This window comes from Oncorhynchus mykiss, chromosome 7 (genome assembly GCF_013265735.2).
Source record: "Oncorhynchus mykiss isolate Arlee chromosome 7, USDA_OmykA_1.1, whole genome shotgun sequence".
Lineage (NCBI taxonomy): Eukaryota > Metazoa > Chordata > Actinopteri > Salmoniformes > Salmonidae > Oncorhynchus > Oncorhynchus mykiss.
Window position 1 is genome coordinate 46,766,553 of NC_048571.1, and position 20,974 is coordinate 46,787,526.

The following is a 20,974-nucleotide window of genomic DNA, read 5'->3' on the forward strand; positions in this document are numbered from 1 at the left end:
CCTCTGGCACCCCCATAGAGACTGCCAGAGGTCCGGACAACAGGCCCTCCGATTTGACACACTGAACTCTATCAGAGAAGTAGTTGGTGAACCAGGCGAAGCAATCATTTGAGAAACCAAGGCTGTTGAGTCTGCCGATAAGAATGTGGTGATTGACAGAGTTGAAAGCCTTGGCCAGGTTGATGAATACGGCTGCACAGTATTGTCTCTTATTGATGGCGGTTATGATATCGTTTAGGACCTTGAGCGTGGCTGAGGTGCACCCATGACCAGCTCTGAAACCAGATTGCATAGCAGAGAAGGTACGGTGGGATTCGAAATGTTCTGTAATCTGTTTGTTAACTTTCGAAGACCTCAGAAAGGCAGGGTAGGATAGATATAGGTTTGTAGCAGTTTGGGTCTAGAGTGTTTCCATGTTTGAAGAGGGGGATGACCACGGCTGTTTTCCAATCTTTGGGAATCTCAGACGATATGAAAGAGAGGTTGAATAGGCTAGTAATAGGGGTTACAACAATTTCTGCAGATAATTTTATAAAGAGAGGGTCCAGATTGTCTAACCCAGCTGATTTGTAGGGGTCCATATTTTGCAACTCTTTCAGAACATCAGCTATCTGGATTTGGGTGAGTGAGAAATGGGGAGGCTTGGGCGAGTTGCTTTGGGGGGGTGCAGTGCTGTTGACCGGGGTAGGGGTAGCCAGGTGGAAAGCTTGGCCAGCCTTAGAAAAATGCTTATTGAAATTCTCAATTATAGTGGATTTTGCACACACTGTACATAGACTTTATTTCTTCTACTGTGTCATTGACTTGTTTATTGTGTTGTTGGCTTGTTTATTGTTTACTCCATGTGTAACTCTGTGTTGTTGTCTGTGTCACACTGCTTTGCTTTATCTTGGCCAGGTCGCAGTTGCAAATGAGAATTTGTTCTCAACTAGCCTACCTGGTTAAATTATGGTGAAATAAAATTTAAATAAAATATCGGTGGTGACAGTGTTTCCTAGCCTCAGTGCAGTGGAAAGCTGGGAGTAGGTGCTCTTATTCTCCATGGACTTTACAGTGCCCCAGAACGTTTTTGAGTTTGTGCTATAGGATACAAACCTCTGTTTGAAAAAGCTAGCCTTAGCTTTCCTAACCGCCTGTGTATATTGGTTTCTAACTTCCCTGAAAAGTTGCATATCATCGGGGCTATTCGATACCATTGCAGAATGCCACAGGATGTTTTTGTGCTGGTCAAGGGCAGTCAGGTCTGGAGAGAACCAAGGGCTATATCTATTCCTGGTTCAATTTTTTTTGAATGGGGCATGCTTATTTAAGATGGTTAGGAAGGCACTTTTGAAGAATAACCAGGCATCCTCAACTGATGGGATGAGGTCAATATCCTTCCTGGCCAGGTCGATTAGAAAGGCCTGCTCGCTGAAGTGTTTTAGGGAGCATTTGACAGTGATGAGGGATGGTCATTTGACCGCAGATCCATTACGGATGCAGGCAATGAGGCAGTGATCGCTGAGATCTTGGTTGAAAACAGCAGAGGTGTATTTGGATGGCAAGTTGGTTAGGATGATATCTATGAGGGTGCCTGTGTTTACGGCTTTGGGGTTGTACCTGGTAGGTTCATTCATAATTTGTGTGAGATTGAGGACATCAAGCTTAGATTGTAGGATGGCCAGGGTTTTAAGCATATCCCAGTTTAGATCACCTAGCAGCACGAGCTCTGAAGATAGATGGGGGGCAATCAGTTCACATATGGTGTCCAGAGCACAGCTGGGGCAGAGGGTGGTCTATAGCAAGCGGCAACAGTGAGAGACTTGTTTCTGGAAAGGTGGATTTTTAAAAGTAGAAGCTCGAATTGTTTGGGTACAGACCTGGATAGTAAGACAGAACTCTGCACACGATCTCTGCAGTAGATTGCAACACCGCCCCCTTTGGCAGTTCTATCTTGTCGGAAAATGTTATGGTTAGGGATGGAAATTTCAGGGGTTTTGGTGGTCTTCCTAAGCCAGGACATCCGGGTTGGCAGAGTGTGCTAAAGCAGTGAATAAAACAAACTTAGGGAGGAGGCTTCTAATGTTAACTAGCATGAAACCAAGGCTTTACAGTTACAGAAGTCAACAAATGAGAGCACCTGGGGAATAGGAGTGGAGCTAGGCACTGCAGGGCCTGGATTAACCTCTACATCACCAGAGGAACAGAGGAGGAGTAGGATAAGGGTACGGCTAAAGGCTATAAGAACTGGTTGTCTAGTACGTCCGGAACAAAGAGTAAGAGGAGCAGGTTTCTGGGAGCGATAGAATAGATTCAAGGCATAATGTACAGACAAAGGTATGGTAGGATGTGAATACAGTGGAGGTAGGCCTAGGCATTGATTGATGATGAGAGAGATATTGTCTCTAGAAACATCCTTTAAACCAGGTGATGTCATTGCATGTGTGGGAGGTGGAACTAAAGAGTTGGCTAAGGTACTGTATATTGAGCAGGGCTAGAGGCTCTACAGTGAAATAAGACAATAATCACTAACCAGAACAGCAATGGACAAGGCATATTGACATTAAGGAGAGGCATGCGCAGCCGAGTGATCATAAGGGTCCAGTGAGTAGTGAGGCTGGTTGGAGACACGGCTATTCAGACAGCTAGCGGGCCAGGGCAAGCAAGCTAGCAGAAGGGCCTCAGAGGGACGTCGCGACGGGGGAAGTCTGTTTATAGCCTCCTCGTGCGGCGCCGCCTCGTGCGTTTACGTCGGTAGACCAGTCGTGATGGATTAGTAGGGTTCTGTGTTGTAAAGGGGACCAGTCCAATTGGCAACATAGGTATAGTGGCCCAAGAAGTTGTCCTAAGTTGGACCTATTCAGCTAACAGCCGATATGCTCTAGACAGCTAGCGGGCCGCGGCTAGCAGGCTAAAGACACGAAAATGGAAACACTGCTCAGGTGTGTATAAGCTTATGTAACCATTGTATGTAGTACTATCATCATCACGCTTTGATTATTTGAATCAACTCTCTAGTGCAAGGGCAAAAACCAAAATGTGTACCCCTTGGGGTCCCCAGGACTGAGTTTGAGAAATGCTGCCCTACTGGGTTGAATGCTTCAGCTGACACAAAAAAGGCAAACACTTCAGTGAAGTGAAGACGTGCCACTGGGGTGTATTATTTGCTGCGAGATAAACTGTGAATCACCCAATCACCCATGATGTTTGGGTACCAGTTAACAGTAACCTTCCTACAACTGTAACCAAATACAAAATTGCCCCCCCTCTTTCAAAAATGTCATACTAGACAAAATTCTAACACCTAGTGGTATGTCTTATATTTGAGATTTAGAGATTTGTGATTTTTGAAGGGATACTTCAGGATTTTCCCTATAGTCAGATAAACTTGTAGATAAAATGTTTGTCTCTGTGCCCAGTATGAAGGAAGTTGGAGGTAGTTTTGTGAGCAAATGCTAACTAGTGTTAGTGCAATGACTGGAAGTTCTATGGGTATCTACTAATAGATATTATAGACTTCCAGTCATTGCACTAACATTTGGTTAGCAGTTGTGTTAGCGCTTGTTAGCAACTTCCTTAAAACTGCATACAGGGACATTAAACATGGTATCCATGAGTTCACCTGACTCCTGAAGTATCCCTTTAAGAACCTCTGCATTGTGCATAATAATATTAATAATTTATAAAGTGCTTTTCATTAAACAGAATGATCTCAATGAGCGTAAGTGGACAATCCTCCAATGAATGCTCTGTCAAATGTGTTTACGCACTATAGATACTGTACGTGTATGTGCATCTCCTGTGATGTGTTCTGTGAATCTTGTCTAAGTTTGGCGGGTGCAGCAGTATTGTGATGGTGGTGTAGTTGTAGCATTGCAATGTTTTCTGGTGTAGAGGTGGTCCCAATGACTATGTATTGACCAAGTGTGTTGGCCCTCTTCGTCCCTTCTCCAGCCCAGCCCATTCTATACTGGTGCTCTCGTAACATGTCCTTCTGGAGCAGCATCTCCTTCAACCTGGCCGTGCTCATGAACCTGCTGGTGGCCTTCTTCTACCCCCTGGAAGGAATCCGCGGAGGTCAGTGAAGTTCTCTCCTCCTTTTCCCCTACCTTCTCTCTCCCTCAGCTAAATAATCTGCAGGGTATCTGTGCCAAACGATGGCTGATTTCTGCATGTGTTCTCTGTTTAAGTCTACAAGTGTGACTGTTACCAAACAGGACATTGAAGCAAATGACAAGCACAGACCATTAAAGCAAGGGAACTACATTACAACGCACATTACACACAAACTCAAGTTGTTTGGGAAGGTGAATTGAGCATAAACTTGGTCACCACTGTTTTCAAACTGTTCTCTGAAAATATTGTGATTTCACAATACTGTACATTTCAACAGTAATTTATGCTTATTTAGTCATGCTCAGGATGACTTAGCTAACAGTTTGAAGCAAGCGTGTTTGTAAAGCTATATTATGAGTGCATCACGGTTATGTGGCTACCTATTCCACACAATGTCTTTCATACATTTATGAAGGTAACCTTTACCTCTGATCTGTGATGCAAGGCTGGATTCCTGTCTCATGCCTGTGGTTTAGGTGTCATTGGCATCACTTATTAATGTCAGGTCCTCTGAATCAGGCCCTGGCCTGATTATTGATATGGGGTTTGAGCTAAACACACACACACCCACACGCACACACATTAACTTAATTAACCTGTCACCAGACTCCTGTCTTCACTCTGATGCCGACGATGCCATGTATCTGTCTCTCAAGTTTCAAATTTTATTGTCACATGCGCAGAACACAGCAGGCGTAAACCAGTACAGTAAAATGCTTAACTTGCGAGCTCCTTCCCAATAATGTGCAATAAAGGTAGTAATATAGTTAAGTGATAATGCCCGAGAAGCCAGTGTTTTGAAGGTAGGATAATGCCCGAAACCGAGACATGGTTGAGGGCCTGCAAACCGGCCCAACATATGAAAATAATTATTGACATATTTTCATTAAAAAAATATTTAGATTAATTTAATCATACTATATTATCCTTCCACAAGATATAGTCCCAAAACAAATCTAGGGTTGCTACCCAAGCCGGCTGGTCGTTTGTGCTATTGATTTGGTTGCTAGAGACGCGACCCAGTTGATAAGTATTTTTGTTCTGTATCTATGGACTTGACCAAGTCATTTGTTCTAAATGTTCCATTTCTATACTGGCTGGCAACATTTTTATCCCTTGCTTGCTAGCTTGCCAACTACGGCTAACTTACAGTCACATCAAACAGTGCAGACAGAACAACAACAGTTGCTGCATTTGACTGTTTTCTAGAGACATTTATTTGGATACATCCATAACAATGCGCTAATGAGGCACGATTTCGCCTGGCATAGAAAATGTGCTCTCTCGTTAGGACACTGTAGTTCCAAGGGATTTGCCAACAACACAGCTAACACAATAACTTCAAACTGAAGCTGGAAACACTGCAAACTAGCTACACTTCATTTTGTTTTACCTTTTTTCAATTGACATTTCTTTGTGTACATCAATAAAATGATGCTGATTTAATGATTTCGACTGGCTGATAAAGGCTGTCTCCCTCTATCACTCAACCCGACCCCTACACGTTCATTACTAGGGGACAGTTGGAGATCGAATTTGAATATTGAAACAATGTTGCAAATGTCAGAGAGACAGACAGTAAGGTTTAATACATCTCTGCTGTTAAAAACTAATTGTTAATCTAAAAGAAATGTGAGATAATGTCTAGATGCTTTTTATAGTGGAGATCAAGTTTATAACTTCCCTGCTGGGGCTGATGAGAAAGTTGATTGCGCAGTCAGATGGAACAGAGTAAATAGGCATTTTAATGTCATAGATTTAGCCTGTGGTATCTTGTGGAATAGACACCGGCTGGAATGCGCTTTTAACCAATCAGCATTCAGGATTAGACCAACCTGTTGTATAAATAAGAAATAAAACATGAAATGTGACAGAAGAAAAAAAGAGAAACACAAGAATGCAGTTATTTACAGGTCGTATATACAGTACAGGTCTTATATACAGGTCATATATATACAGTACATATCTTATATACAGGTCTTATATACAGATATTTTATACAGGTCGTATATACAGTACAGGTCGTATATACCGATCTTGAACATCATTGTATCTGTGGAAATAAAGATAAAGAAAACGATGAATACACAATACAAGTAATACGCAATGAGAAGATCTCAATTGCATAATCCTCGCATCCTCTCCTTTTGTCTCCTTCTCAAAATCCCTTGGATGAGAACGCCTTCTGACCTTCTCCTCCAATGGGTTTTGAGAAGGAGACGAGGAGAAAGGACATGAGAAGTATGCAATTGAGATCTTACCATCTTATAGGATCAGTTCTTTTGGAACATATAGTCAGGCAAGAGCATAGCCACTAATTAGGCTTAGGTGTTGAACATGGCATAATTGAGCTGCTCTTGTAGTTGGCCCAGGCGGGGCTTAGAATTGATTTCAAGCTTTTAAATCCTATCTTTTACCTTCACTGTATGCCAGTGTGCAAGGGGAAACTGTTGCCCCTGTGCAATGTCAAGGATTGAATAAACAGGTTTTATTTAGTCATTTTAGAGACATTTTCACGTAACTGCCTTTTCTCTCCAGCTCTCTCGCTCTCTCTCTCTGTCTCTCTATCTCTCTCTCTCTCTCGCTCTCTCTCTCTCTCTCTCTCTCTCTCTCTCTCTCTCTCTCTGTTAGTCTGTGGTGATGTGTAAAACACAGCCCCAGTCATTAAGGCCTTTATTGTTCCAGGACAGAGTTGCCGAGAGAAGACCCACATTGTGACTCGCATAAACTTTACATTGTTCTGTCTGGGGTCAAGCGGCGCAGTCCCTTTTGTTTTGAACTTCCTCAGAGAGAGAGAGAGAGAGAGAGAAGCAAAAACGCTTTTAGCTTAGAGCTAGAATACATTCATGTGGTTTCCAGTGTCTTCAAAGAGATTAGCATCAGACTGTAGGGTTCAGCTCAGGACATCAGCGAGGGCGGATATGATTTCGGCTTAACATAATTTAACTTTTGTGGGCTCCCGAGTGGCGCAGCGGTCTAAGACACTGCATTTCAGTGCTAGAGGGGTCACTACAGACCCTGGTTCGATTCCAGGCTGTATCACAACTGTGATTGGGAGTCCCATAGGGTGGCGCACAATTGGCCCAGCGTCGTCCGGGCTAGGGTCTGGCCGGGGTAGGCCGTCATTGTAAATAAGAATTTGTTCTTAACCGACTTGCCTAGTTAAAAAAAGGTTTAAAAACAAATTAATTAACGATGTAGCCAGCCATCATGTGCATAGAAGCTTGGCTCTTGAATCATTATTACTCAGTAGTAAATGTTAAACACATATACAGTTAATTGGTCCATAATAATGTCTCTCCGGATGTATGCCAGCTCTGATGCTGCTCGTTGTTAATGTTCAAACCAGCTGCTTGTAAAAGAGAAGTGAACTTCAGTGGCCTGGTAGACTTTTACGACTTTAAACAATGCTAGTTTCTCTAAAGGCCCTGTGCATTGACAGTGGTGAGCCTTGCCCAGAGCTCAGCTGATGCACTCTCCTATAAAACAAGTCAGAAAAAGCCTAGCAGTCATTCCATAGTGCGCTGCTTGTCCCAGTCTGCTCAAGACTTCCCAGGGAAGTGTTTGTCTGGAGAGCACCTGGTTGAGCTGTATGCTTCGTGCCTCTCCACTCTTCTGGAGGTGGGTCAGTGTGGCATGGCTGGCATAGCAGCTGCCTGCTGGGAGGGAGAATACTTGAGCCTAACTTAGCCATGTTAACAGATGAAACTCCTCTCTTGTCTTTTGACCACATGTCCACTCTGAGAATCTGCTTTGAAGTCTGTTCCCACAGACCTGCCTGTTTGGCCTTTCAAGATATCAGACAATGTGTGGAGAGGAGGTGTTGAGCAGTGGCTGCATCCTGCTCTCATTCTGCTTTACTCTGGTAGTGGAATCTTTTGGACTTTTTGGAGAGAAAGGAATGGGGTTTGGAGAGGAGGCCTGTGACGTCCATTCCTCCCTCCGTGGCGGCGGAGTATCGCTCCCTGGCGTGCTGTCAGCCGGCAGGCCTGGGATCCCTCCCAGACCATCCCTCATGAATTTCTCAGGAGCCAGTGGTATTTTTAGCGGACCCAGTTATGTAACGAGCACCTGTCATGTGATCTCTCCACGGAGAGGAGAGGAGAAGAGAGGGGCACGGACAGGGAGGGAGTGGGAGGAAGCTCAAAACTTGCCTCCGGCTGGAGCCTGGAAGTGAATACGGCAAAGACGACTGACCTTGTTTTCAGCTTAACACACGCACACACACATGCACAGATGTGTATACACACACACACACACACACACACAAACAAACATACAGTTATTTGACTGACTTTGTCCTTGTGTTGCACAGAGCAGAGCTGGGACTAAGCCACCAAGTTAGTGCCAGGTAAGCTCATTATGAAGCTTCACTGAGCCACAACGATCTGATGTCACACTTTCCGTATTATGTAACTGTTAGTATTGTAACGCTTCAGAGCTCTGCCTCATCTCCCTGGGGAGAAGAATGTGTCTGAACATGTCCAACAGGTGAAATTACTGCAGAGGGATATCCCTCACTGGAGGCCAAGAACATATTATTGTTTGCCCCGTTAATACTATCATTACAGCAGTTGGATGAGCCAGTGCTTGTAGTGTTGGCTGCTTTTTTCTTTTGAATCAACATTTAATGTAAACAGATCTTTAACTGGATCTACTTTTAAAAGTGATGTAATTTACAGTAAACCTATGTGTCACTGTAGGTATATTATAGTAGGCATCTTACATGGACAACACTATCCACGTCCCATCCCTCCCTCCTTTTTAACCCTACTCTTGCCTCTCTCCTCTCCCACCTCCTCTCTCCAGGTACCCTGGATGGTCACCTGTCAGCTCTGCTGTGGATCGCCATGCTGGTGTCCCTGGCCATTGTCATCATCCTGCCCCAGCCCCACGGCGTCCGGGTCCTCATCGCCTCAACCATCCTCCGCCTCATCTTCTCTGTGGGCCTGGAGCCAACCCTCTTCCTCCTAGGGGCCTTCAACGTAAGTGTGTCTGCAAGTGTGTGTGCCTCTGTGGCTGGATGGGTTTCTGGTCACTGGGTCCTTGCTTTTACGCCTGCCACGTTAGGTTACAGTAGCCTCTGTGCCCTCAAACACCCCGTCCAGTGTCCTCACCTCGCCCGTATGTGAGGTGAGGTGTGTAGTGCGTCACTGTGGGATTCCACAGAGCTGTGGCACTCTTGTCAACCAGGCCAACTAAACACTAAATGACATGTCTTCTAATGAATAAATACCTGTTGGATAGATGCATGACTCATGCTTTTACACAACATATTTTTAAGTCAACTTCACTGTGTTCAAGTCCACCTCTTGTTGACCTGTATCTATGCCAGTCTCTCTAAGTTGGTTGTGTTTGTCTTCTATGCCTGGTTGTTTCTGAATATCCCTACTTTGTTTTTGCATGCCAGTGTTTACCTTTTAAATTAACCTGGCAAAGTTGTTGCTCAATCCCTCCATGTTTTCCACTGTTCCTCAGGTGGGCAATAAGATGATCTTCTTGATGAGTTTCGTGGGGAACAGAGGGACGTTCACGCGGGGATACAAGGCCATGATCATGGATGTCGAGTTCCTCTACCACCTCCTCTACCTGATCATCTGTAGTCTGGGCGTCTTCGTCCATGTCTTCTTCTACAGTCTGCTGGTAAGAACTGGACTCACTCACTCACTCAATCACTCAGCCCCCCTGCTTCCCACTAAGCTGTGTTTTTCTCTTGTCTCTCCTGCAGCTCTTTGACCTGGTGTACAGGGAGGAGACGCTGCTGAATGTGATCAAGAGTGTAACCCGTAATGGCCGCTCCATCCTACTGACAGCCGTGCTGGCTCTCATCCTGGTCTACCTCTTCTCCATCGTGGGCTACATCTTCTTCCAGGATGACTTTCTCCTTAACATTGACAGGATACCTAATAAAACACTTGGTAAGGTCAAAGAGCAGGCTATGTCACTATGTCACTTAAAGTTCCCAAACAGAATGGCTTCCTCAGTCTATCCTCCCCACCCTGATAGTCACATTTAAAACTTGCACCAGGTTTCCTGCTGTAAATTAAGTCTGTAAGGCCTAATATGGTCCCTCGTTTGCAATAGACAATGCTGAGCCAAAAAAGGCACAAAAGTTTCTCCTGACCCTATGTTTTCCTGTTTGGCAGAGAGTGGAGCCAGTATGGTGGGAGAGTTCCTATCAGCAGAAGTGTGTCGGAAGGACAGTGGGGAGAACTGCTCCACAGAAGCTGTTGTGGATGGTATGTGCTCAAGAGAAAGGAAAATGTGTGTGCGCGGGCTTCTGCATCCTCACAGACCCCTAAGTCTACCCCCCTCCAGAGGAGAAGCTTCCCATAGTTCCACTGAGCCGTAAATGTGTACGGCCGGGCAGTCATGAGATTAGGACTGGTTTAGGGAGGGGCATGAGTACCCGAATGACATCAAAACTCCATCTTTAACTAGAAATCTTTTTTCTTTTCAAATATTGTAGAACTATTTGTCAAATGTATTTCATAACTCTTGTCAAAGTTAAATGTGTTACATTGAGATAGAGCGGGGTTAACTATCACATTACAACTTATTTATTTAAGATTTTTTAAATATTTAAAATTGAAAAATATAAATGGCAAATATTTGATGGAAAATGCTTCTGATTGGCTTTGGGGGGGTTGTTTCAAGCACATAGCGAGAAGTGGGCACTATCAGCATGGCCGCCAAATGGTGTGAGGTTTCAAAGTATTTTGATCAAACTGATGAAATTTGACCCATGTGCAATGCAAACTATGCAATATCAAGCTCTCCTATCACAGCACAACTAGGGCGGCAGGGGCGGCAGGGTAGCCTAGTGGTTAGAGTGTTGGACTAGTAACCGGAAGGTTGCAAGTTCAAACCCCCGAGCTGACAAGGTACAAATCTGTTGTTCTGCCCCTGAACAGGCAGTTAACCCACTGTTCCTAGGCCGTCATTGTAAATAAGAATTTGTTCTTAACTGACTTGCCTAGTTAAATAAAGGTAAAAAAATATAAAAAATAAAAAACAGCACAACTAGCTCCATGAGATATCATATGCACAAAGAAACATTCAAAGAAGGGGGCCAAGCAGCAGAAATCTCGCATCACTTCTTTTGCCACTACAAAGCGCCGTGATCCCTTACTTAACCTACCTTTTATGTAGTCCTTTTGATTCCTAACATAAGGCTACAAGCAAGCGGCATGGCTGAGGCTACTGCCTTTTTGAAGATTGTGTTCCACGGTGTAATATAAACAGTTGATATTACGGGTTCAATAAATGTATCTTAAATTGCACCTTTTTTTTTCTCAATGAGGACATTTTGCAATTAGGATTTGTTATCTGTAATGGTTATGATAAATTAGGCATTGTTGTGCACAGTTGGCATGTAGATAAATGGCAGGTAGCCTAGCGGTTAGGAGTGCTGGGCCAGTATCCAAAAGGTTGCTATTTTGAATCCCTGAGCCTACTAGGTGAAAAATCTGTCTGTGCCCTTGAGCAAGACACCTAACCCTGGGCTAGGGGAAGCACACAGGGACTTAGGCCATGCCGTGTGCATCTGCTGCTGGAGGACCAGGATCCAGAAGAAGGGGAGAAGAGGTCAGGGGTTAATTGCCTTCAGGCCCAGGGCAGGTTGACGGGTTCGCTCTGAGAGGGCGCAGGGGGCAGCTTGTTGGGATCCAGGCATTCTAACGGACCCTGTAAGACTTCTTTAGAAAAATCTCCCAAATCAAAGACGACCTACATGCTGCCTTAATGTGCTCAGACAACCTTGTATGAACCTTGTCAGGCTCTGGGGATTCTGGGTTAAAACCTCATGGAGGCCACCGCCACCATCACCACCATCCAAATTAATGATGCTTGTCTGGTGACTTGTTGTTTTGTGAGAACAGTTTGGAAGGGTCAGATCGGTATTGTCTGTGGTTCCTGTGCTGGGATGAGACAGGCAGTGGACGTTTCTATTGAGTGAGATGTTTTGTTTGCACAACATTTTCCTAATTGACGAGTTATTGTTTTCTCCTCAAGGCAGAATTAGCTATGAGGTCTTGTATATGAGAAATGTGGATTTGAGTTAGAGGATGTGGATTAAAAGGGTTTGTGGATTTGTTGTGGATATACTATGTGCAATACATGTCCCCGATGTCCCTCTGTAGCTGCCATAGCCACCCAACCGTCGGCAGTAGTGATCGAGGACAAGGAGCGGTCATGTGACTCTCTACTCATGTGTATTGTCACTGTCTTGAGTCACGGCCTAAGGAGTGGAGGTGGTGTGGGGGACGTCCTGCGGAAGCCATCCAAAGAGGTACGCAAATGCCCATGTTGAACACAACACCTAAGGCTGGTACATTTATCTTATAATTGTGTTACTGACAATTATAGACAATAACCGTGAACTAAAAATAATAATTGTCTTATTACATTCATTTTAGAAGTGGGGATTCAACTTTATATTGAAGTGGATATACTAGTTTACCCAATAGCAGTTTTTTATTTTTTACACAAAGTGGGTAAAGTTGGTCATTGTTTTATGAGCAGAATGGCACGGTGGGGGGGAGAAGCTTAATTTCAAAAACTTCCAAGCGGTTAAAAACATTCGTTTTTGAGACAGGGTTGTCACCAAAGCTGTGTTGTATTTGTAGCTTGTTTTCAAAGATGCATTACAAGTTCAAAACATTTTTCAACAAAAATGACAAATATGACAATAACCGTGTCCATTTGCATGACAAGTAATCGTTCCATAATCGTCACAGCCCTAACAACACCAAAACATTTACATGTCCCACAATTCCAGACTTGGGAAGAAACAAATACATTTTAGCTTCATTACAATCTCAATTATTGGGACAACTTTGCTGTAGTCGTGTTTCTTAGCCACAGTCGTCTTTGACAGTTGACTATTTGTAATGTTCAGATGTGTTATCAAACGTTTTTTTTTCTGTCTTCTGTGTCTTTGGTAGGAGCCTCTGTTTGCTGGCAGGGTGATCTATGACCTGCTCTTCTTCTTCCTGGTCATCATCATCGTCCTCAACCTCATCTTCGGAGTCATCATCGACACCTTTGCCGACCTCAGGAGTGAAAAGCAAAAAAAAGAGGAAGTCCTGAAGACGACATGCTTTATCTGCGGTGAGTGGCCCTACCTGGACCTGGCTTGGCTCTTCTGGCCTGTGTCCAATGCTAGTGATCAGTGGGCTGACGCTCGGCCTGAGACTGTCTGCTAAGCTATCATGGTGGTAGCTACCATTTTGAGCTTGGGTTGGAATGACTAGTGTTTGTGGTCTGAAGAGTCGGAAGCAGTGCAATTTCAGAACAAGGTTTGCAGTGCAGCGAGCGTTGGAGGAGGATGAACAGACATTGCAGATGAGTGGTCTCAACCTGCACTTTAAGCCTGTCTGAGGCTGTTAATGTTGCATGCCTCACAGCTGGCCTGTGGCAGAATGGGGGCTGTTTTGCACATCTCAGCAGTGTAAACAACAGAACGCCTTCTCTTCCCAGAACCAGAATGGTTAGTCATGGCTGATGTGTAGGAGTAACTTCCTCCCGTTGCCAATGCAGATTCTTGACCATGTTGGTGTGCTGTGCAATGCAATGGCAATGTACTGGATCACATCGCCATATACAAGCTATTACTGCAGCTTTAGTTACTGTAGCCTATCCATTTTAAAACATTTTCCATTCCATGTTAGATATTGCAAGCATGATTGTAACAGGTTGGTGTTACTATAGGATGATTCCAAGCCATCGGGAGGAGAGCATATATTTTTGTATCTCTTAACAAGCTTTTTACATTTGTATCACAAACCATTTTTTGGGGGAAAATCATTATGAAATTGGGCATCTTAGGCCCTTTTTAGACCTATACATACATGCCTCCTGTAAGACCCTTGTATCTGTGAACGGTACATGATACAGACATAAAACATCTCGGCACATTATACTCCTCATAGTGTTCTATCAAATATGGAGAATGTCTAGATTCTGAAATACAAATTTTCACATTCAATTATTCAACATAAAAAATATTAATATCTCAAAACTACTCTTTTTGATTTAGCTTATTTTTAGACATATTGTTTGTAACAAAATACTCTTCACACAAGTCATATTTCCAGAGTGGTACTTTTATCATATGATTAATTTTATACATAGAAATTGACATTATAGGTCAATAACCAATCACAGCCAAACAATAATTGATCATAACATACAACATAAATTGATCATACCTTCAGAATTAGCAGAGAGCCCACTCTGGAAATGTCATGTACTTGTAGAGTATATTGTTCCAAACAATATGGGCTCTATTTTTGGCTGCCGTTAATCCAGCACAATGGTCAAACGCACACTCATTTGCAATTGACCTGTTAAAGCCGACCCTCTTCTATTTCCCTAGTGCCAGGATTGGTAATTTCCCCGTTTTATATGAGCTCACTTGTTCTGAGGTGTGAGGGTTGGAAATATCTGAGATGTGTCCCTAAAAATGTGTGCCAAAGTGCCAGTTTCAGGCAGCACTGGTGGGGATATTTAAGACCAACGAAAAGCTGGTTTTAGCAGGTAACACGGTTGGTGATGGCATGGCTTTTGACAGCGGAAGCGCAGCCAATCCAGCCGTGATGCACAGTGCCCATAACAACAAGAGTTGAAAACCTCGTATTTAGAAACATACATTAGAAACAACATAGAAACAGTTTCTTTTATTTGATTAAAAACCAAGCATAGCCAAGCATAGGGTTTGGCTCTTGAGACTGCTTTGAAATAAATCTTAATCACCTAAGCTTGATTAAAATATCAAGTTTGGGAGCAGCAAAATATTGAGTGGACTTTTTTTTTTTTTATCTATGTAGGCTATTGTACATTGCATTGCAGTGCTAGTTGTGTCACTAGAGATTCTGGGTTCGAGTCCAGGCTCTGTCGCAGCCGGCCGCGACTGGGAGACCCATCCCCATGGGCGCACAATTGGCCCAGCGTTGTCTGGGTTAGGGGAGGGTTTGGTCAGCAGGGATGTCTTTGTCCCATCGCATACTAGCGACTCCTGTGGTGGGCCAGGCGCAGTGCACACTGACATGGTTGCCAGGTGTTTGGTGTTTCCTCAGACACATTGGTGCGGCTGGCTTCCGGGTTAAGTGGGCATTGTGTCAAGAGGAGGATGCACGGCTCTTGACTTTCGTCGGTACGGGAGTTGCAGCAACGAGACAAGACTGTAACTACCAATTGGATGCCACAAAACTGTGGAGAAAAAGGGGTACAATTTAGTTTTTGTTTTCAATTATTTAAAAAAAATACATTCAGCAAACACTGGATGATTTTGTTTTACTGTTGCTGTTACTCGTTACTGTAGTCTATGCTATTTAATAAACCGTATCAATCCACAATGGACTAGGAAGAGAATATTCCATACCCCAAGCCGAATTGGAGTTGATGACAATGCAAATATCGTCAACAACCTACATAACTTGAGACAACAGCATACAGTATTAAAGGGACATTTAAACCATTTTCAACTTCATATTCATCATCTCCAGCACCACCCCAACATCAACATATGTGACTCACCACCTGGATTCGGTCCTATGTAGCAAAATTTGAAATAGTGTTTTTGTTTTACATTGGATAAAAGCTCTATAGTTTTTATCCAATGTATATCATACACTACAGTTAAGGAACAATGAAAAAGTAATTCTGCTTCAAAAGTTGATAAACTTGTAACCCCACTTTGGCCCTTGAATGTTTTGGTATGCCAACTGGAGAGCTCTTCTTTGTCTACACCCATTCAGCATCTTTCACACCCTCTTAAGCTTTGGCCCCACCCATCTCTTTAAGGATTCACCTGTGAGGCCATGTTCTACACAGAGTGAGTATTGTAGTAAACAACCAAAGATTTCAAGACTAAAAGTGGTAAAAGCAGGAGCGTACAATAAGGAAACTCAAGGTAAAAATACACTATCTAGTACTTGGCCTATTTTCTAAACTGACTTTGGTGCAGGTCATGTTGTTCTTCACTTTACTATCTCTGGTAAACACGCACTATATCAAATACAATGTACGTTTATTTGTCACATGCACAGGATACAGAAGGTATAAACAGAACAGTGAAGTGGTAACTTATATACACAAACGTTTTAGAACACCTACTCATTCAAAGGTTTTTCTTTATTTTTACCATTTTCTACATTGTAGACATCACATTGTAGACAACTATGAAATTAACACGCATGGAATCATGTAGTAACCAAAAAAGTGTTAAACAAATCAATATATATTTTAGATTCTTCAAAGTAGCCACCCTTTGCCTTGATGACAGCTTTGCACACTCTTGCCATTCTCTCAACTTGCTTCATGAGGTAGTCACCTGGACTGCATTTCAATTAACAGGTGTGCCTTGTTAAAAGTTAATTTGTGGAATTTATTTCCTTAATGCATTTGAGCCAACCAGTTGTGTTGTGACAAGGGAGGGGTGGTATAAAGAAGATTGTCTTTTACCAAATAGGGCTAAGTCCATATTATGGCAAGAACAGCTCAAATAAGCAAATAGAACCAACAGTCCATCATTACTTTTAAGGCATGAAGGTCAGTCAATACGGAACATTTCAAGAACTTTGAATGTTTTTGAAAGTGCAGTCGCAAAAACCATCAAGCGGTAGGATGAAACTGGCTCTCATGAAGGCTGCCACAGGAATGGAAGACCCAGAGTTACCTCGGCTGCAGAGGATACGTTCATTAGAGTTAGCAGCCTCATAATATGCAGCCCAAATAAATGCTTCACAGAGTTCAAGTAACAGACACATCTCAATATCAACTGTTCAGACGAGACTGTGAATCAGTCCTTCATGGTCGAATTGCAGCAAAGAAACCACTACTAAAAGACACCAATAAGAAGAAGAGACTTACTTGGGTCAAGAAACACGAGCAATGGACATTAAACCTGTGAAAATGTGTCCTTTGGTCTGGAGTCCAAATGTGAGATTTTTGGTTCCAACCACCGTGTCTTTGTGAGACGCGGTGTGGGTGAACGGATGATCTCTGCATGTGTATTTCCCACCGTAAAGTATGGAGTAGGAGGTGTAATGGTGTGGGGGTGCTTTAATGGTGACACTGTCTGTGATTTATTTAGAATTCAAGGCATACTTAACCAGCATGGCTACCACAGCATTCTGCAGCGATACGCCATCCCATCTGGTTTGGGCTTAGTGGGACTATCATTTGTTTTTCAACAGGACAATGACCCCACACACATCCAGGCTGTGTAAGCGCTATTTTACCAAGAAGGAGAGTGATGGACATCGCTAAACAATGAACCGGCATAATCCCAACTCATACTGCTACCAATACAAACGTATTGTCATACAGTTTCTGTGGTATGAATCTGCAGGTAGCTAAAGCTAACCAACTAGGTTCAATTTTAGCTAGCTAACATTAGGCTACAACTAGCAATGCAAATGGTTTCTGATTCAAACAATATTACTACACCGATCATACACGTAGCGTAACGTTAGCTAGCGAGTCAGCAAGCTAACGTTTGCTAGTTAGCGAACAGTAGGCTTTAACTTGCAATGAAAATGACTTTCTGCCAAAATTAGAAACATATAATTTCTGAAAATGTAGCTGGACTCTTACACGTATACATGGATGAACACTTCACATCAGACGGGAACCATTTAACTTAATTTTGTTTGTAGCTTCATCTTGTTTGCCAGCTTTGTGTCAAGTCACTCCGGTTCACACTGACTGTGACATGTGCATAAAGTAGCCCATCACAACTTTTTCCAACTGATCTGTCAATAGCACCTGCTAAATTCAGGGCATCAATGTTGTTGAGAAAAGTACCAAAACTTTTGTAGTTCTCGATGGCTAACATTATATCTTTCAAGATAGCCGTGGTAGAAAGGATTATCAACACATACTGAGCAGCTAAAGTTATAGACAGAAGCGCGCTACATGGCAGACCAATCCAAAGTCATCTTCCGGCATGTCCAGCCCATCCATTATCTTAGCCAATTCATGGCTTGCAGGAAGGTTCCTGTCTTTTTCCGTGACTAAACCAAATACGCTCGTAATTTAACAATTTTATTTGTATTTACAGACGGAATACAAGTTTGTTATTAAGGCACAAGAAAGTTCACAGGAAGTTCACCGAGGACATTTCTGCAAAGACATTCAAATGCCTCTCCTGTGAAGTAGTGATGTGCGACATACGCCTAGCTTCCTGAAATGGGTCATGTGAAAATGGCGCATTTCTATGTTTTGTAGTAAAAAAAAGATAAAAGAAACGTGTTTCCAATGACATCATCGGTGTGCATCATGTGATTTTAACCAATTATGAGTAGGCATTGCGTACTAATTGCCTACTAATTGGTTGATAATGTCATTGGAAACACTTATCTTCCTCTTATCTTTTTTACTACAAAACATAGAAATGCACCATTTGCACACATGTTGATGTTTGGGTAGTGCTGGGGATGATCAATATGAAGTTACATTTAAAAAAATATATTTTCCTTTAAGCCATGAATTGATTGATTTGGCCAGTGAGTGGCCAAGCCCTCGTCACACCTATCATTTATTTATTCATCAAAACAGAGCCCTTTTGTGCCACCACCAGCTATTGCACTCATAATTCCAGCATTGAAAATGACAAGGATATTTCTGAAACACCCCCAGACCTATAGCACTACTGCCTGCCCTAAAACTGACCGTTGCTTTAGGTTTGTTAAAATCAAACACTGTGTCTTAAAATTAACAAAATCTAAAAGTGTAGTTTGGAGATATTATTATGTTTTAATGTTTATTAAATGAATGTGACAAAAAAAAATCAGAAACGATACATAATGCATAATTTAGGGCACACTATGATGAATATATTGACACTATGCCTTTGTCTGTATCATGTGTGTTTTACAGATCATAGGGTCTTACAGGAGCCATGTATAGGTCTGAAAGGGGCCTCAAATGTACACTTTCATAAGGATTTTCTCCAAGTGGTTTGTGATGCAAATGTAAAAAGCTTTTCAAACATCCTTCCTCCAGATGAAGATCCTATGTGAAAATTGCCAGAACAATCTGAGATACCAAAGATATTTTGAACCACCCATTTAGCAGACGCTTTTATGCAGAAAGCGACCTACAGTCATGTGTGCAAACATTGTATGTATAGGTGGCCCCGTAGGACAAAGGGGAATGTAAAAAAAACTAGCTTATGTGAGACATTGAGAACCTGTTGAGTGCTAAGTCCCTTGGCCTATTCTATTCTCCCTCTGAAATGCATTGTGTTCTTTTCTCCAATGACGCAACTTCCCCGTGCTATTGTTGTGCAGTCAGTCATTCCAACTAAGGTTATGACAATCACCAGACTCATGCAGTAACTGCCATGCATTTGTGTCTGCTTATTTGACCATTTGTTTTTTGTATGTTCCCTCGTGTGCAGGCCTGGAAAGGGACAAGTTTGACAACAAGACAGTGACATTTGAAGAGCACATCAAGGTGGAGCACAACATGTGGCACTACCTGTTCTTCATAGTGCTGGTGAAGGTGAAGGACTCCACAGAGTACACAGGACCAGAGAGCTACGTCGCTGAGATGATCAGGGTACGACTAGACTACTACGCATAGTACCACCCAGCTTATTACGAATTAGATTCTTGATTTTACACATCAAAATAGGCAGGGATGTGGTCATAAATATATCTTGAACAGGGAGTTTGCAGTTCTGCATGACTTCATCAGAGAGGCTCACATATCTGAGCTTTGATCAAATGTGTCTCCTGCGAATGCAGGTCAGCTCCTATACTAGATAAAGAAAGAAATTTTGGCGTGCAGTTAAATATATCTGTCCCGTGGTGAGAATACATCTAAAAAAAATCTTCAGAAATAGAAAACCACAAGCATCAATACATTGTCGACTTTTTAAAAGTCATCCTCCACCCTGTTTTACCGTGTTACACCCTCTGGTCCATCGATATCGCCCCTGTCTGGTTACTGCCAGGAGGTAGCCTCGTGATAGCTGCTGAACAGTGTGGGAAACCCCTCCCTCCCACAATGTCTGCTGTGTCTCCGATGCCAACCAGGCCTGAGGTTATTGCACTGAAGACCTAATTACCTACTCTTCCAACGGCATGGAGGCATCTCGAACACATACATTGACATTTAGACTGAAGAACTACACGGGAGGTAGTTCATTCCTTGGTGTCTTTAGAATTGTTTAAAAATATGTTGGTGCCCGATGAGTTTTGTTCAAATTCTGTTCTTCAATGTCAGTAGGCTATCCATTGCTTTTTTAGTGATTTCATGGAGAATTATAGCTGTCAAAGGAAAGCCACTTCTTCAACAGTGGTAACTTTCCTGATGCAGTTGTGCTGGTGTTGGCTTCTGACACAGTTTTCAGGCACTATTTGGCCCAGTTCTGTCTCTCGGTTTGAGGTGTGCTGCGAGGTCTTATGAGGAGTCATCTGATTTGGGATTAACTAACCCCCTCTTAGCCTTGGACCCTACTGAGCCAAACAGAGCTTGTCGGGGACACATTGTGGTCCAAAGGAGGATTTAAAGTGACCTCTGCTTGAGAGAGGGCACATGGTGTGTTAGAATCCACTGACCCGTCAACTCGAACAGTCAACCACAACTGGGCTCATGCAACATGTTTGATCATGTGGGGCCTCCTGCTCTGGATTGGGAGCTAAATTAGGTGTCTGCAGCACGGCTCTCTGCAGAGCTCAGACATGGTAATTTACTGCAAGAAGCTGAGTTTAGAGAATTCACAGCTTAGATGTTAGCTCTCCAGCATCAGGAGGTTCATACAGGTCTGCATGCAGGCTTTGGGCTATCAATGGATCAACACTTTTACCAAGAACTAAGTTAATAGCTTGTATGTGTGTACAGTATATGTGTGGGTATGCAGTTAATG

At 42.9% G+C, this 20,974-nt stretch overlaps 1 protein-coding gene across 1 annotated transcript in view; it reads left to right on the forward strand.

Moving 5' to 3' along the window:
- The window catches only part of itpr1b (inositol 1,4,5-trisphosphate receptor, type 1b), a 140,447-nt gene that overhangs the window by 106,228 nt on the left and 13,245 nt on the right, over positions 1 to 20,974 (forward strand). Inside the window, 8 exon segments of the mRNA XM_036983368.1 lie at positions 3,934 to 4,056; positions 8,905 to 9,080; positions 9,574 to 9,738; positions 9,824 to 10,013; positions 10,242 to 10,334; positions 12,237 to 12,385; positions 13,041 to 13,206; positions 19,502 to 19,662. Coding sequence (XP_036839263.1) covers positions 3,934 to 4,056; positions 8,905 to 9,080; positions 9,574 to 9,738; positions 9,824 to 10,013; positions 10,242 to 10,334; positions 12,237 to 12,385; positions 13,041 to 13,206; positions 19,502 to 19,662 — 1,223 coding nt within the window.